Below are 16,803 nucleotides of genomic sequence, written 5' to 3'. Positions count from 1 at the left end.
AACAGTTTATTTTTTATTTTTGGAATTTCACAGCGAGAGAGGTGAAGACAGGGAGAGGGAGAGAGAGAGAAAGAGAAAGAGAGGTGAAGACAGAGAGAGAGAGAGAGAGAGAGAGAGGTGAAGACAGAGAGAGAGAGAGAGAGAGAGAGAGGTGAAGACAGGGAGAGAGAGAGAGAGAGAGAGAGAGAGAGAGGTGAAGACAGAGAGAGAGAGAGAGAGAGAGAGAGAGAGAGAGAGGGGTGAAGACTAGGGAGAGAGAGAGAGAGAGAGAGAGAGAGAGAGAGAGAGGTGAAAACAGGGAGAGAGAGTAGTGAAGACGGAGAGAGAGAGAGGTGAAGACAGGGAGAGAGAGAGGTGAAGACAGGGAGAGAGAGAGGTGAAGACAGGGAGAGAGAGAGGTGAAGACAGGGAGAGAGAGAGAGAAGAGTCATGTTTAACTGGCTGAAGAGATGGGGAGATGGAAAGGAGAAGGAAGGCGGACGTAGTCAGGAGCTGGGACTAGAGACTGTACATTAACATTAATAGCAGGAGCTATTAGACTGGGGGCTAGGGTTGTTAGACTGGGGGCTAGGGTTGTTAGACTGGGGGCTAGGGTTGTTAGACTGGGGGCTAGGGTTGTCAGACTGGGAGCTAGGGTTGTCAGACTGGGGGCTAGGGTTGTTAGACTGGGGGCTAGGGTTGTTAGACTGGGGGCTAGGGTTGTTAGACTGGGGGCTAGGGTTGTTAGACTGGGGGCTAGGGTTGTTAGACTGGGGGCTAGGGTTGTCAAGACTGGGAGCTAGGGTTGTCAGACTGGGGGCTAGGGTTGTTAGACTGGGGGCTAGGGTTATTAGACTGGGAGCTAGGGTTGTTAGACTGGGGGCTAGGGTTGTTAGACTGGGAGCTAGGGCTGTTAGACTGGGGGCTAGGGTTGTCAGACTGGGGGCTAGGGTTGTCAGACTGGGGGCTAGGGTTGTTAGACTGGGGGCTAGGGTTGTCAGACTGGGGGCTAGAGACTGTACATTAACATTAATAGCAGGAGCTATTAGACTGGGGGCTAGGGTTGTCAGACTGGGGTCTAGGGTTGTCAGACTGGGGGCTAGGGTTGTCAGACTGGGGGCTAGGGTTGTCAGACTGGGAGCTAGGGCTGTCAGACTGGGAGCTAGGGCTGTCAGACTGGGGGCTAGGGTTGTCAGACTGGGGGCTAGGGTTGTCAGACTGGGGGCTAGGGTTGTCAGACTGGGAGCTAGGGTTGTTAGACTGGGGGCTAGGGTTGTTAGACTGGGAGCTAGGGTTGTTAGACTGGGGGCTAGGGTTGTTAGACTGGGGGCTAGGGTTGTTAGACTGGGAGCTAGGGCTGTTAGACTGGGGGCTAGGGTTGTCAGACTGGGGGCTAGGGTTGTTAGACTGGGGGCTAGGGTTGTTAGACTGGGAGCTAGGGTTGTTAGACTGGGAGCTAGGGTTGTTAGACTGGGAGCTAGGGTTGTTAGACTGGGGGCTAGGGTTGTCAGACTGGGGGCTAGGGTTGTTAGACTGGGAGCTAGGGTTGTTAGACTGGGAGCTAGGGTTGCAGGTCCTTTGGTAACATGGTGTAGGTTAGAGCACCACATGGCAGCCATTGCTGCCTGACACTGCAGTAACTCTAATTAACTGTGGATACCTTCTCTTAGAAAGTGTGTGTGTGTGTGTGTGTGGATTGATTGGAATGCTGCTCCAGCCAACTCATTGATTTCCCCCCTCCCTAAGCAAGCCAGAGTCAGTGTCTTTGAAGAAGCAGTGACATTGTTGTGCCTTTATCTCCTGGTGGAAATAGGAGTTTGTATTGCAGCAGGGACATTAAGGTAATGATGGTTGTTGGGTTCCCCATGGTGCTGCTGACATTGTGTACTGGATACACACACCACAGAGTCACACACTGACACAGACAATACCATCAATTAGATGCACTTCCTTATATACACACATGCACTTCTTTACAATTACTGCCACCCACACACAGTTACTGTACAGAATCCCTCTCTCCCTCGACACAAAATCCTCAACCAAGGCGGTAATTGGAGTAAAGAAGGTCCATTAAAAACCAGTGTGCTGTCCAGTGCTGCTGTTATGAGCTACAGTGGGCTGAGGAGGCGATGACACGTAGCTATTTGGTCCAGTCTTTTCTTATTTTATCCTCCTCCCCTCGTTCTTTCTTGCTGAGTGGCTGATTACAGGGAGATAGAAAGAGAGTGACAATCTGGCTGACAAACACGCAACTCTATCTCGTGCACGCACAAAAAACACACACAGCCAGAGGCTTGCACCCTGGTTTTCCTTCCCTCCCTTCCTGAGTGTTGCGGCCTAGCTGACCTTCAGCGCAGCGCCCTGATCAATATCCCTCTCTTCCTCTCCTCCTGCCTCTTGAATGTAAAAACAGGAAATCAAAGGGTCGTGTACTGCCTTGAGTGCAAATCAAACATCCCACACACCTTTCAACTCTCTGTTCTCTCTGCCGCAGCAGCCTAACGCAGTGCAGGAGCCAGAGCCAACAATCTATTGTACATTGTAAAGCCTGCCTGGCAGGGACAGAGGTCAGGGGCCAGACCAGAACCACTCACCTGAACATGTGGCGTTTCTTGAGGCAGTAGTGGGCCATCACCTCCTCAGAGGGCCAAACACCTGGGAAAAACAAGAGGACAACATGAAGACATACATCTACTGACTGGCATTATCTATTCACTCTCAGTCCACCACCACCATCAAAACCACAGGTATTCAACTCAATCATTTGAATGTTTACCGTACATAACCATGTACATGTCCATTTCAAAACCTCCAACCAGGGGTGAACTAGCCAACACAACCAAACTAACAACCTCTATATCTACACCAGAGATCTCCTCAACGTGGAGCATTCTTACACCCATCTGTCTGTTTCAACTACAGCAACACATAATAAAGCCTGTCGCCTCTCCTCACTGTGTAGACCTAGTGTGTGTGTGTGTGTGTGTGTGTGGTGTTTTCTGAAAGCTTTCCACAGAGCTGCCACCTTGCCTGTGATACAAGCATCCCCTGTCTATCTGTCTCGCCCCTCCTCACTATGGCTCCTTAGACTTGTAAGCTGGGCAAATGTGTGTGTGGAGAGAGGGGGTCCGGTGGGCGATAATCAGCAGGAGCAAGCCAGTCTGCCTGGCTTATCACCCACTACCAGCCTGCTCCTTCTGTTAGGTACAGAAAGTGCCATGAAGCTGCTATTGTCTCACACACACACAACACACACACACACAGGAGGGAGAGAGAGAAGGAGACAGACACACACTTCCTTGGCAGTGAAAGAAGTAAACACTCATTTGAATAAAACTTCAGCCTTAGCAGCTGGCTTTGATGGGAAGGCTGAGGCTCTGCTCAGCTCTGGTTGACTTTCTTTGTGTGTGTGTGTGTGTGTGTGTGTGTTCATCTTGCAGACGAGAGGTAGCAGAGAGAGAATGTGTTCTGGAAAGAGAAACAGAGAGAGAGAAGGCAGTCGATATAATAAGCAGCTTACAGGCAGCCTCTCTCCACCTCTCAGGCAGCTCGTCTCTCCCTGCACCGCCGGCCCAAAGATTAGCTCAACCAAGGAGGATTTAATAATGCCTATTGATAAAACGTCCAAATATTCCTCTCCTATTAAAAACAGGCCTGCTCACTCCTCACCCCGCAAATACACTCCGCCTGTCTCCTGATGAACCCGGTGACAGCCAGAGACGCTACAATTTACCAGGCGCCTGTATCACGCCACTTTAGAAGCGTAAGAGGCCAACCTGAAGCAGCGTATGGTATTTTAAATGTTTTCTCTGGTAGTCTGGTACTCTATAGAACATTTTCAAGGTCCATGATGAAGTTTACAGTGTTTGACTAACAGTGTGACCTTCCTGAGTGGGGTTGGACAGTGTGGTGTGTGTGTGATTGGACAGTGTGGTGTGTGTGAGTGGGGTTGGACAGTGTGGTGTGTGTGTGGTTGGACAGTGTGGTTAGACAGTGTGGTGTGTGTGGTTGGACAGCGTGGTGTGTGTGGTTGGACAGCGTGGTGTGTGTGGTTGGACAGCGTGGTGTGTGTGGTTGGACAGCGTGGTGTGTGTGGTTGGACAGCGTGGTGTGTGGTTGGACAGCGTGGTGTGTGTGGTTGGACAGCGTGGTGTGTGTGTGGTTGGACAGCGTGGTGTGTGTGTGATTGGACAGCGTGGTGTGTGTGTGATTGGACAGCGTGGTGTGTGTGTGATTGGACAGCGTGGTGTGTGTGTGATTGGACAGCGTGGTGTGTGTGTGGTTGGACAGCGCGGTGTGTGTGGTTGGACAGTGCGGTGTGTGTGTGTGGTTGGACAGTGCGGTGTGTGTGTGGTTGGACAGTGCGGTGTGTGTGGTTGGACAGTGCTGTGTGTGTGTGGTTGGACAGTGCTGTGTGTGTGTGGTTGGACAGTGTGGTGTGTGTGTGTGGTTGGACAGTGTGGTGTGTGTGTGTGTGTGGTTGGACAGTGTGGTGTGTGTGTGTGGTTGGACAGTGTGGTGTGTGTGTGTGGTTGGACAGTGTGGTGTGTGTGTGTGTGTGGTTGGACAGTGTGGTGTGTGAGTGGTTGGACATTATGGTGTGTGTGGTTGGACAGTGTGGTGTGTGTGGTTGGACAGTGTGGTGTGTGTGGTTGGAAAGTGTGGTGTGTGTGGTTGGACAGCGTGGTGTGTGTGGTTGGACAGTGCGGTGTGTGTGGTTGGACAGTGCGTGTGTGTGGTTGGACAGTGCGGTGTGTGGTTGGACAGTGCGGTGTGTGTGGTTGGACAGTGCGGTGTGTGGTTGGACAGTGCGGTGTGTGTGGTTGGACAGTGCGGTGTGTGTGGTTGGACAGTGCGGTGTGTGTGGTTGGACAGTGCGGTGTGTGTGTGGTTGGACAGTGCGGTGTGTGTGTGTGGTTGGACAGTGTGGTGTGTGTGTGTGGTTGGACAGTGTGGTGTGTGTGTGGTTGGACAGTGTGGTGTGTGTGTGTGGTTGGACAGTGTGGTGTGTGTGTGTGGTTGGACAGTGTGGTGTGTGTGTGTGGTTGGACAGTGTGGTGTGTGTGTGTGGTTGGACAGTGTGGTGTGTGTGTGTGGTTGGACAGTGTGGTGTGTGTGTGTGGTTGGACAGTGTGGTGTGTGTGTGTGTGGTTGGACAGTGTGGTGTGTGTGTGTGTGGTTGGACAGTGTGGTGTGTGTGTGTGTGGTTGGACAGTGTGGTGTGTGAGTGGTTGGACATTATGGTGTGTGTGGTTGGACAGCGCGGTGTGTGTGGTTGGACAGCGCGGTGTGTGTGGTTGGACAGTGCGGTGTGTGTGTGGTTGGACAGTGCGGTGTGTGTGGTTGGACAGTGCTGTGTGTGTGGTTGGACAGTGTGGTGTGTGTGTGGTTGGACAGTGTGGTGTGTGTGTGGTTGGACAGTGCGGTGTGTGTGTGTGGTTGGACAGTGCGGTGTGTGTGTGGTTGGACAGTGCGGTGTGTGTGGTTGGACAGTGCTGTGTGTGTGTGGTTGGACAGTGCTGTGTGTGTGTGGTTGGACAGTGCTGTGTGTGTGTGGTTGGACAGTGTGGTGTGTGTGTGTGTGTGGTTGGACAGTGTGGTGTGTGAGTGGTTGGACATTATGGTGTGTGTGGTTGGACAGTGTGGTGTGTGTGGTTGGAAAGTGTGGTGTGTGTGGTTGGACAGCGTGGTGTGTGTGGTTGGACAGCGTGGTGTGTGTGTGTGGTTGGACAGTGTGGTGTGTGTGTGTGGTTGGACAGTGCGGTGTGTGTGTGGTTGGACAGTGCGGTGTGTGTGGTTGGACAGTGCTGTGTGTGTGGTTGGACAGTGTGGTGTGTGTGTGGTGTGTGTGTGGTGTGTGTGTGGTTGGACAGTGCGGTGTGTGTGTGTGGTTGGACAGTGCGGTGTGTGTGTGGTTGGACAGTGCGGTGTGTGTGGTTGGACAGTGCGGTGTGTGTGGTTGGACAGTGCTGTGTGTGTGTGGTTGGACAGTGCTGTGTGTGTGTGGTTGGACAGTGTGGTGTGTGTGTGTGTGGTTGGACAGTGTGGTGTGTGTGTGTGTGTGGTTGGACAGTGTGGTGTGTGTGTGTGGTTGGACAGTGTGGTGTGTGTGTGTGGTTGGACAGTGTGGTGTGTGAGTGGTTGGACATTATGGTGTGTGTGGTTGGACAGTGTGGTGTGTGTGGTTGGAAAGTGTGGTGTGTGTGGTTGGACAGCGTGGTGTGTGTGGTTGGACAGCGTGGTGTGTGTGTGTGGTTGGACAGTGTGGTGTGTGTGTGTGGTTGGACAGTGCGGTGTGTGTGTGGTTGGACAGTGCTGTGTGTGTGTGGTTGGACAGTGCTGTGTGTGTGTGGTTGGACAGTGTGGTGTGTGTGTGTGGTTGGACAGTGTGGTGTGTGTGTGTGGTTGGACAGTGTGGTGTGTGTGTGTGTGTGTGTGTGGTTGGACAGTGTGGTGTGTGAGTGGTTGGACATTATGGTGTGTGTGGTTGGACATTATGGTGTGTGTGGTTGGACAGTGTGGTGTGTGTGGTTGGACAGCGTGGTGTGTGTGGTTGGACAGCGTGGTGTGTGTGGTTGGACAGCGTGGTGTGTGTGGTTGGACAGCGTGGTGTGTGTGGTTGGACAGTGCGGTGTGTGTGGTTGGACAGTGCGGTGTGTGTGGTTGGACAGTGCGGTGTGTGTGGTTGGACAGTGCGGTGTGTGTGTGTGGTTGGACAGTGCGGTGTGTGTGGTTGGACAGTGCGGTGTGTGTGTGTGGTTGGACAGTGCGGGGTGTGTGTGTGGTTGGACAGTGCGGTGTGTGTGTGTGGTTGGACAGTGCGGGGTGTGTGTGTGGTTGGACAGTGTGGTGTGTGTGTGTGGTTGGACAGTGTGGTGTGTGTGTGTGTGGTTGGACAGTGTGGTGTGTGTGTGTGTGTGGTTGGACAGTGTGGTGTGTGTGTGTGTGTGGTTGGACAGTGTGGTGTGTGTGTGTGTGTGGTTGGACAGTGTGGTGTGTGTGTGTGTGTGGTTGGACAGTGTGGTGTGTGAGTGGTTGGACATTATGGTGTGTGAGTGGTTGGACATTATGGTGTGTGAGTGGTTGGACATTATGGTGTGTGTGGTTGGACATTATGGTGTGTGTGGTTGGACAGTGTGGTGTGTGTGGTTGGAAAGTGTGGTGTGTGTGGTTGGACAGCGTGGTGTGTGTGGTTGGACAGCGTGGTGTGTGTGGTTGGACAGTGTGGTGTGTGTGTGTGTGTGGTTGGACAGTGTGGTGTGTGTGTGTGTGGTTGGACAGTGTGGTGTGTGTGTGTGTGTGGTTGGACAGTGTGGTGTGTGTGTGTGTGGTTGGACAGTGTGGTGTGTGTGTGTGGTTGGACAGTGTGGTGTGTGTGTGTGTGGTTGGACAGTGTGGTGTGTGTGTGTGGTTGGACAGTGTGGTGTGTGTGTGGTTGGACAGTGTGGTGTGTGTGTGTGGTTGGACAGTGTGGTGTGTGTGTGTGGTTGGACAGTGTGGTGTGTGTGTGTGGTTGGACAGTGTGTGGTGTGTGTGTGTGTGGTTGGACAGTGTGGTGTGTGTGTGGTTGGACAGCGTGGTGTGTGTGGTTGGAAAGCGTGGTGTGTGGTTGGACAGTGTGGTGTGTGTGGTTGGACAGTGTGGTATGTGTGTGGTTGGACAGTGTGGTGTGTGTGGTTGGACAGTGTGGTGTGTGTGTGGTTGGACAGTGTGGTTTGTGTGTGGTTGGACAGTGCGGTGTGTGTGTGGTTGGACAGTGCGGTGTGTGTGGTTGGACAGTGCTGTGTGTGTGGTTGGACAGTGTGGTGTGTGTGTGGTTGGACAGTGTGGTGTGTGTGTGTGGACAGTGTGGTGTGTGTGTGGTTGGACAGTGTGGTGTGTGTGTGGTTGGACAGTGTGGTGTGTGTGTGGTTGGACAGTGTGGTGTGTGTGTGGTTGGACAGTGTGGTGTGTGTGTGTGTGGTTGGACAGTGTGGTGTGTGTGTGTGGTTGGACAGTGTGGTGTGTGTGTGTGGTTGGACAGTGTGGTGTGTGTGTGTGTGTGTGGTTGGACAGTGTGGTGTGTGTGTGTGGTTGGACAGTGTGGTGTGTGTGTGTGGTTGGACAGTGTGGTGTGTGTGTGTGGTTGGACAGTGTGGTGTGTGTGTGTGGTTGGACAGTGTGGTGTGTGTGTGTGTGTGTGGTTGGAGAGTGTGGTGTGTGTGTCTGTGGTTGGAGAGTGTGGTGTGTGTGTGTGGTTGGACAGTGTGGTGTGTGTGTGTGGTTGGACAGTGTGGTGTGTGTGTGTGGTTGGACAGTGTGGTGTGTGTGTGTGTGGTTGGACAGTGTGGTGTGTGTGTGTGTGGTTGGACAGTGTGGTGTGTGTGTGTGTGGTTGGACAGTGTGGTGTGTGTGTGTGTGTGGTTGGACAGTGTGGTGTGTGTGTGTGGTTGGACAGTGTGGTGTGTGAGTGGTTGGACAGTGTGGTGTGTGAGTGGTTGGACAGTATGGTGTGTGTGTGGTTGGACAGTATGGTGTGTGTGGTTGGACAGTGCGGTGTGTGTGGTTGGACAGTGCGGTGTGTGTGGTTGGACAGCGCGGTGTGTGTGGTTGGACAGCGCGGTGTGTGTGATTGGACAGCGCGGTGTGTGTGGTTGGACAGCGCGGTGTGTGGGGTTGGACAGCGTGGTGTGTGGGGTTGGACAGTGTGGTGTGTGTGGTTGGACAGTGTGGTGTGTGTGTGTGGTTGGACAGTGTGGTGTGTGTGTGGTTGGACAGTGTGGTGTGTGTGGTTGGACAGTGTGGTGTGTGTGTGGTTGGACAGTGTGGTGTGTGTGGTTGGACAGTGTGGTGTGTGTGTGTGGTTGGACAGTGTGGTGTGTGTGGTTGGACAGTGTGGTGTGTGTGTGTGTGTGTGTGTGAGTCAAGTAGAAAAGCTTTGATTGAGACATTAATAAAGCATATGTGGAATCTGATGACTGATCCTTCACTCCAATAACACTAACAGCCGTGGGAGATAGTAGAGGGGAGAGAGTGTGTGTAGCCTGTCCTGGGAGAACAGAACAGACTCCCCTAGTGTGTATGTTTGTGTGTGTGTGTGTGTGTGTGTGTGTGTGTGTGTGTGTGTGTGTGTGTGTGTGTGTGCGCGCACGTGTGCATGTAAGTTCGCGCATGTGTTTTCCAGGTCGAGATGCACTCGGGGAAATGAGCGGATCATGAGGCGAGACCAGATTACTCTCTTCCCGAGGATAATGAAATCATTTCTCACCTTCAATTACCAGATGAGGAAAGGAGCTGCAGGGGTTGTTGAGTCTGCCTTGGCCTGGCCTGTAGGCAGGATAAACTCTTCCTCCACCACGTTTGGCCCCCTAACCCCCTTCCATAACACCTCTCTCTCTTTATTTGTAGCATTAAATGACCAACGCTGTAAGATGCATTAGGAGACCTGAGCATATGAGGAACTCATTCAGCAGCATGTCCCACTGCAGATCATCACTGAATTACAGGCATTACTAGGACTTAGCCTATTATGTGTGGCACAGAGAGGTTCCAGGAAAGATCAGCTCATCCACCGCCCACCCTGTAGTCAGGATTCAACCTAGAACCAACATCTACTGAAGTGTATAGAGAGGCACAGGACTCATTGTCACGCCTGATGTAGGTGTGTTACACAAACGGCCTAGAGAAGACTAGGACATCTTAAACAGAGGTGAAGGTACACACACACACGCACTCTCACACAGGTGTTCTGAGGACTAGACCAGCTTTCTGTCAGTAGGCCTGGGCTTAGTAAGCAGTATAATTGTTCACATTTTATTTATTAGACAGTTACCACACAGACTAACCCGTCTACAAATGGTAAAGCGGACACTGTACCAGCTAGCCATGGCAACTAGCCATTCTAACCAGAGCCATACAATCAGATGACACCAGAGCCATGTATTTTACCCAACTAAGGATGTGCCAACAGACAGATGCAACAGATAGATTCCCCGAGCATCCAGACAGCTTTCCTCTGACTGTGTAATGGGATCCTCTTACTGTCCACTGGTACTTGGCAAATCCCCATAGATCCAATTGAAGCCACACTACCAGACATGGACAGAGCAGGGTTTACAGGGGGGTAGAGGTAAGACTGGGATGAACTTGTGACCTCACAAACTTTGGTGCACAGCACCGGGCTAATCCAACGGGAGTGGCCGACACTAATCACATGATCCCCAGCCCCTATAGGCACGTACCATCTACTTCTGAGCTCTGATAAGTTAGGTGGAATTTCAGCCATATTAATTGCTTACACCGCCCACCTATCCAGTCTCCTACAATCTAGCCAGCTTCCTTGTCTCAGAAGAATGAACTTCTTTACATCAGTGGAAATGATTAACCCTATGCACTGGGGGTAAAGGAAGACGGATCAGATTCTAGAAGACTTTACCTCTGTCTCTGTCCAAGCTCCCCCAGTCAGACCTCCACGCTGATCTTTTTAACGAGGAGCACGTGTGCGTCTAAGTTGAAAAATGTAGGCACACACAAAGAAATTAAGGAGCACAATGAAAAACATTTCAAGCTAGAATCTTTCATTTTCTAGGTGCACTGGTGCTCCTAAATACAAATTCCAGGTTGCGAAGAAAAATATTTAGGCGCATACACGAGTAAAATGGTCGCACTGTAGAGCCCTGCCAGTGCACAGCATGGGGCATATTAGTGTGGCCCCAGGGAGAGGAGTAGGTGGAGGGAGAGGAGGAGGAGGAAAAGACATCAACGAGAGGGGTAGAGCGTACACCCCCACCCTCAGGTTATCAGTCCCAGACGCCGTCGGTAACCGTAGCAGCCAGCTAACCATCCGGCCAACCCAGTCCAGCCCCGCGGAGCTTTCTCCAGATGATCTCCACATTAACTGAGGACTCAGATAATTCTTAAGCCTCCTCCATTTCAGATCCAATAACGGATAAGAGTGCATTTCGGCATGATCAACTGGCAATCTGTCCCCTCACACCTCTAGTTTACTGCTCCTCAGGATTACTGCAGTACGGGGGGTGGAAGAGTTTAGAAGGGTGGAGAGTGTGTGAGTGGGGGGGTCTGTCTAGTTTGGACTGGGACAGAGAGAGGAACAGATAAAAGGAGTGATAGTACCAATCAACATTTAACTCATCATTTTTACAATCTGCAATAAAACATCCAAATATAAAACCTGCAAGATCCTATACTATACACACATCCATAAGATCCTATACTATACACACATCCATAAGATCCTATACTATACACACATCCATAAGATCCTATACTATACACACATCCATAAGATCCTATACTATACACACATCTATAAGATCCTATACTATACACACAGCCATAAGATCCTATACTATACACACATCCATAAGATCCTATACTATACACACATCTATAAGATCCTATACTATACACACAGCCATAAGATCCTATACTATACACACATCCATAAGATCCTATACTATACAGACATCTATAAGATCCTATACTATACACACATCCATAAGATCCTATACTATACACACAGCCATAAGATCCTATACTATACACACATCCATAAGATCCTATACTATACACACATCCATAAGATCCTATACTATACACACATCCATAAGATCCTATACTATACACACATCCATAAGATCCTATACTATACACACAGCCATAAGATCCTATACTATACACACATCCATAAGATCCTATACTATACACACATCTATAAGATCCTATACTATACACACATCCATAAGATCCTATACTATACACACATCCATAAGATCCTATACTATACACACATCCATAAGATCCTATACTATACACACATCCATAAGATCCTATACTATACACACAGCCATAAGATCCTATACTATACACACATCTATAAGATCCTATACTATACACACATCCATAAGATCCTATACTATACACACAGCCATAAGATCCTATACTATACACACAGCCATAAGATCCTATACTATACACACAGCCATAAGATCCTATACTATACACACATCTATAAGATCCTATACTATACACACATCCATAAGATCCTATACTATACACACATCCATAAGATCCTATACTATACACACAGCCATAAGATCCTATACTATACACACATCCATAAGATCCTATACTATACACACATCCATAAGATCCTATACTATACACACATCCATAAGATCCTATACTATACACACATCCATAAGATCCTATACTATACACACAGCCATAAGATCCTATACTATACACACATCTATAAGATCCTATACTATACACACATCTATAAGATCCTATACTATACACACATCCATAAGATCCTATACTATACACACATCCATAAGATCCTATACTATACACACAGCCATAAGATCCTATACTATACACACATCCATAAGATCCTATACTATACACACATCCATAAGATCCTATACTATACACACATCCATAAGATCCTATACTATACACACATCCATAAGATCCTATACTATACACACATCCATAATATCCTATACTATACACACATCCATAAGATCCTATACTATACACACATCCATAAGATCCTATACTATACACACATCCATAAGATCCTATACTATACACACAGCCATAAGATCCTATACTATACACACATCCATAAGCAGTAAACCTGTGATCATCCCCAGAGATCTCCGTTCAGCTCTTTGTCTGCTCTGACTGAAGACAACATGGGAGGACAGAGAAACAGTCATCCTCTATTTTACATTGGAATAGGGTAATTTCAATGATTTACAGTACACACACACACACACACACACACACACACACACACACACACACACACACACACACACACACACACACACACACACACACACACACACACACACACACACACACACACACACACACACAACCCCCTACAAAAGGGAAGACACCTCTGACAGGGTAAAAAAAAAATCAGTCTCGCCCAACTGCGCACATGAGGGCATTTCTTAAACCCCCCCCCAAAAAAAACTCCACCACACACACACACACAGAAAACACTGTGGCGGTCACAGATAACACTTGCCTCCTCTCTCGGTAAACAACTTTTTGGATTACGGGCTGGTGTGGCAGCATAATGAGGGAGGCTATCTGGCTCGCCACGGCTGCATTGTCGCCTCACTCTCAGGGGCAGCGCCAAATCTTTATTCTGCTATTTATCCGCTGTTCTGATAGCTTACTTATCTGCCTTCAAATGCCAGGGCTGGAGGAATCTCATCTAGCTGCGCTGGGCAAGCGGAGGCCTCAGCCCTCTGCCCGGCCCCTGACAGTAAGTTAATAGATATATCAGAGCTGGGGCCTGGCTGCTAAGCTGAACAGATGAACAGGTGCAGGGCGTCATTGATTGATTAGCATAGGGAGAATGGCTGGGCTCCTTTTGACAACCTGAGATTAGGGCTCAGCACAGGGCTTAAATTGCTTACCTTCCTCTGGCTAAGGAAGGCTGGGCTTTCAAAATACAGGTCTGTCACCTGGACCCAACACTGTCTACTTGGGGAATGTTAATGCATATAAACAATTAAGGAGGAGAGGAGGAGAGAGGGAGGCTGGAGGAGAGGGAGAGATGGAGAGAAAATGAGAGAAGGGGAGATAGATAGGGAGGGAGAAACAGTGGATGAATCCCTTGACTAATAGGTTATTGTAATCTATGTGCTGTTGAAAATGGTGTTTTACCAGAAGTAAGCTACCAGAGACAACTCTCATCTGGCTATCGCCTACCTGCTGACAGGGGCTTGCAATAGATTTGATTTTGACTGTTCAGGTTCACCATCAGCAACAGTTTTGGTCGTTTTAAATACGTATTTTTAAGTCTTTTATACAATTGAGACATGGATTTAAGTGCCTTTGAACAGGGTATGGTAGTAGGTGCCAGGCACACCGGTTTGTGTCAGGAACTGCAACACTGCTGGGTTTTTCACCCTCAACAATTTCCCGTGTGTATCAAGAATGGATCACCTCCCAAAGGACATCCAGCCAACTTGACAACTGTGGGAAGCAATGAAGTCAACATGGGCCAGCATGCCTGTGGAATGCTTTGGACACCTTGTATAGTCCATGCCCTGACAAACTCAATATTAGGATTTGGAGGTGCACTGCATGGCCAAAACAGAAGAAGAAACGACCACTAAAAACATCCAAACGGTCAAAACAGAAGAAGAAACGACCACTAAAAACATCCAAACGGTCAAAACAGAAGAAGAAACGACCACTAAAAACATCCAAACGGTCAAAACAGAAGAAGAAACGACCACTAAAAACATCCAAACGGTCAAAACAGAAGAAACGACCACTAAAAACATCCAAACGGTCAAAACAGAAGAAGAAACGACCACTAAAAACGTCCAAACGGTCAAAACAGATGAAGAAACGTCCACTAAAAACATCCAAACGGTCAAAACAGATGAAGAAACGTCCACTAAAAACATCCAAACGGTCAAAACAGAAGAAGAAACGACCACTAAAAACGTCCAAACGGTCAAAACAGAAGAAACGACCACTAAAAACATCCAAACGGTCAAAACAGAAGAAACGACCAGTAAAAACATCCAAACGGTCAAAACAGAAGAAGAAACGACCACTAAAAACATCCAAACGGTCAAAACAGAAGAAGAAACGACCACTAAAAACATCCAAACGGTCAAAACAGAAGAAGAAACGACCACTAAAAACGTCCAAACGGTCAAAACAGAAGAAACGTCCACTAAAAACGTCCAAACGGTCAAAACAGAAGAAACGACCACTAAAAACATCCAAACGGCCAAAACAGATGAAGAAACGACCACTAAAAACATCCAAACGGTCAAAACAGATGAAGAAACGACCACTAAAAACATCCAAACGGTCAAAACAGATGAAGAAACGTCCACTAAAAACATCCAAACGGTCAAAACAGATGAAGAAACGTCCACTAAAAACATCCAAACGGTCAAAACAGAAGAAACGACCACTAAAAACATCCAAACGGTCAAAACAGATGAAGAAACGTCCACTAAAAACATCCAAACGGTCAAAACAGAAGAAGAAACGTCCACTAAAAACATCCAAACGGTCAAAACAGATGAAGAAACGACCACTAAAAACATCCAAACGGTCAAAACAGAAGAAGAAACGACCACTAAAAACATCCAAACGGTCAAAACAGAAGAAGAAACGACCACTAAAAACATCCAAACGGTCAAAACAGAAGAAGAAACGACCACTAAAAACATCCAAACGGTCAAAACAGAAGAAACGACCACTAAAAACATCCAAACGGTCAAAACGAATGAAGAAACGACCACTAAAAACATCCAAATGGTCAAAACAGAAGAAGAAACGACCACTAAAAACATCCAAACGGTCAAAACAGAAGAAGAAACGACCACTAAAAACATCCAAACGGTCAAAACAGAAGAAACGACCACTAAAAACATCCAAACGGTCAAAACAGAAGAAACGACCACTAAAAACGTCCAAACGGTCAAAACAGAAGAAGAAACGACCACTAAAAACATCCAAACGGTCAAAACAGATGAAGAAACGTCCACTAAAAACATCCAAACGGTCAAAACAGAAGAAACGACCACTAAAAACATCCAAACGGTCAAAACAGATGAAGAAACGTCCACTAAAAACATCCAAACGGTCAAAACAGAAGAAGAAACGTCCACTAAAAACATCCAAACGGTCAAAACAGATGAAGAAACGACCACTAAAAACATCCAAACGGCCAAAACAGAAGAAGAAACGACCACTAAAAACATCCAAACGGTCAAAACAGAAGAAGAAACGTCCACTAAAAACATCCAAACGGTCAAAACAGATGAAGAAACGACCACTAAAAACATCCAAACGGTCAAAACAGAAGAAGAAACGACCACTAAAAACATCCAAACGGTCAAAACAGATGAAGAAACGACCACTAAAAACATCCAAACGGTCAAAACAGAAGAAACGACCACTAAAAACATCCAAACGGTCAAAACAGAAGAAACGACCACTAAAAACATCCAAACGGTCAAAACAGAAGAAACGACCACTAAAAACATCCAAACGGTCAAAACAGATGAAGAAACGTCCACTAAAAACATCCAAACGGTCAAAACAGATGAAGAAACGACCACTAAAAACATCCAAACGGTCAAAACAGATGAAGAAACGACCACTAAAAACATCCAAACGGTCAAAACAGAAGAAACGACCACTAAAAACATCCAAACGGTCAAAACAGATGAAGAAACGTCCACTAAAAACATCCAAACGGTCAAAACAGAAGAAGAAACGTCCACTAAAAACATCCAAACGGTCAAAACAGAAGAAGAAACTACCACTAAAAACATCCAAACGGTCAAAACAGAGGAAGAAACGTCCACTAAAAACATCCAAACGGTCAAAACAGATGAAGAAACGACCACTAAAAACATCCAAACGGTCAAAACAGAAGAAGAAACGACCACTAAAAACATCCAAACGGTCAAAACAGATGAAGAAACGACCACTAAAAACGTCCAAACGGTCAAAACAGATGAAGAAACGACCACTAAAAACATCCAAACGGTCAAAACAGATGAAGAAACGACCACTAAAAACATCCAAACGGTCAAAACAGAAGAAGAAACGACCACTAAAAACATCCAAACGGTCAAAACAGATGAAGAAACGACCACTAAAAACGTCCAAACGGTCAAAACGGATGAAGAAACGACCACTAAAAACATCCAAACGGTCAAAACAGATGAAGAAACGACCACTAAAAACGTCCAAACGGTCAAAACAGAAGAAGAAACGACCACTAAAAACGTCCAAACGGTCAAAACAGAAGAA

At 47.8% G+C, this 16,803-nt stretch overlaps 1 protein-coding gene across 1 annotated transcript in view; it reads right to left on the bottom strand.

Moving 5' to 3' along the window:
- The window catches only part of camkmt (calmodulin-lysine N-methyltransferase), a 243,920-nt gene that overhangs the window by 68,116 nt on the left and 159,001 nt on the right, over nucleotides 1-16,803 (bottom strand). Inside the window, exon 4 of the mRNA XM_014179982.3 lies at nucleotides 2,577-2,637. Within this exon, the coding sequence (XP_014035457.1) occupies nucleotides 2,577-2,637 (61 nt within the window). The remainder of the gene's footprint in view (nucleotides 1-2,576; nucleotides 2,638-16,803) is intronic.

The sequence above is a fragment of the Salmo salar genome, chromosome 28, assembly GCF_965601325.2.
Source record: "Salmo salar chromosome 28, fSalSal1, whole genome shotgun sequence".
NCBI classification, from domain to species: Eukaryota; Metazoa; Chordata; class Actinopteri; order Salmoniformes; family Salmonidae; genus Salmo; species Salmo salar.
Note: the sequence above shows the minus strand (reverse complement) of the source record. Positions and strands in the feature narration are given on the sequence as shown.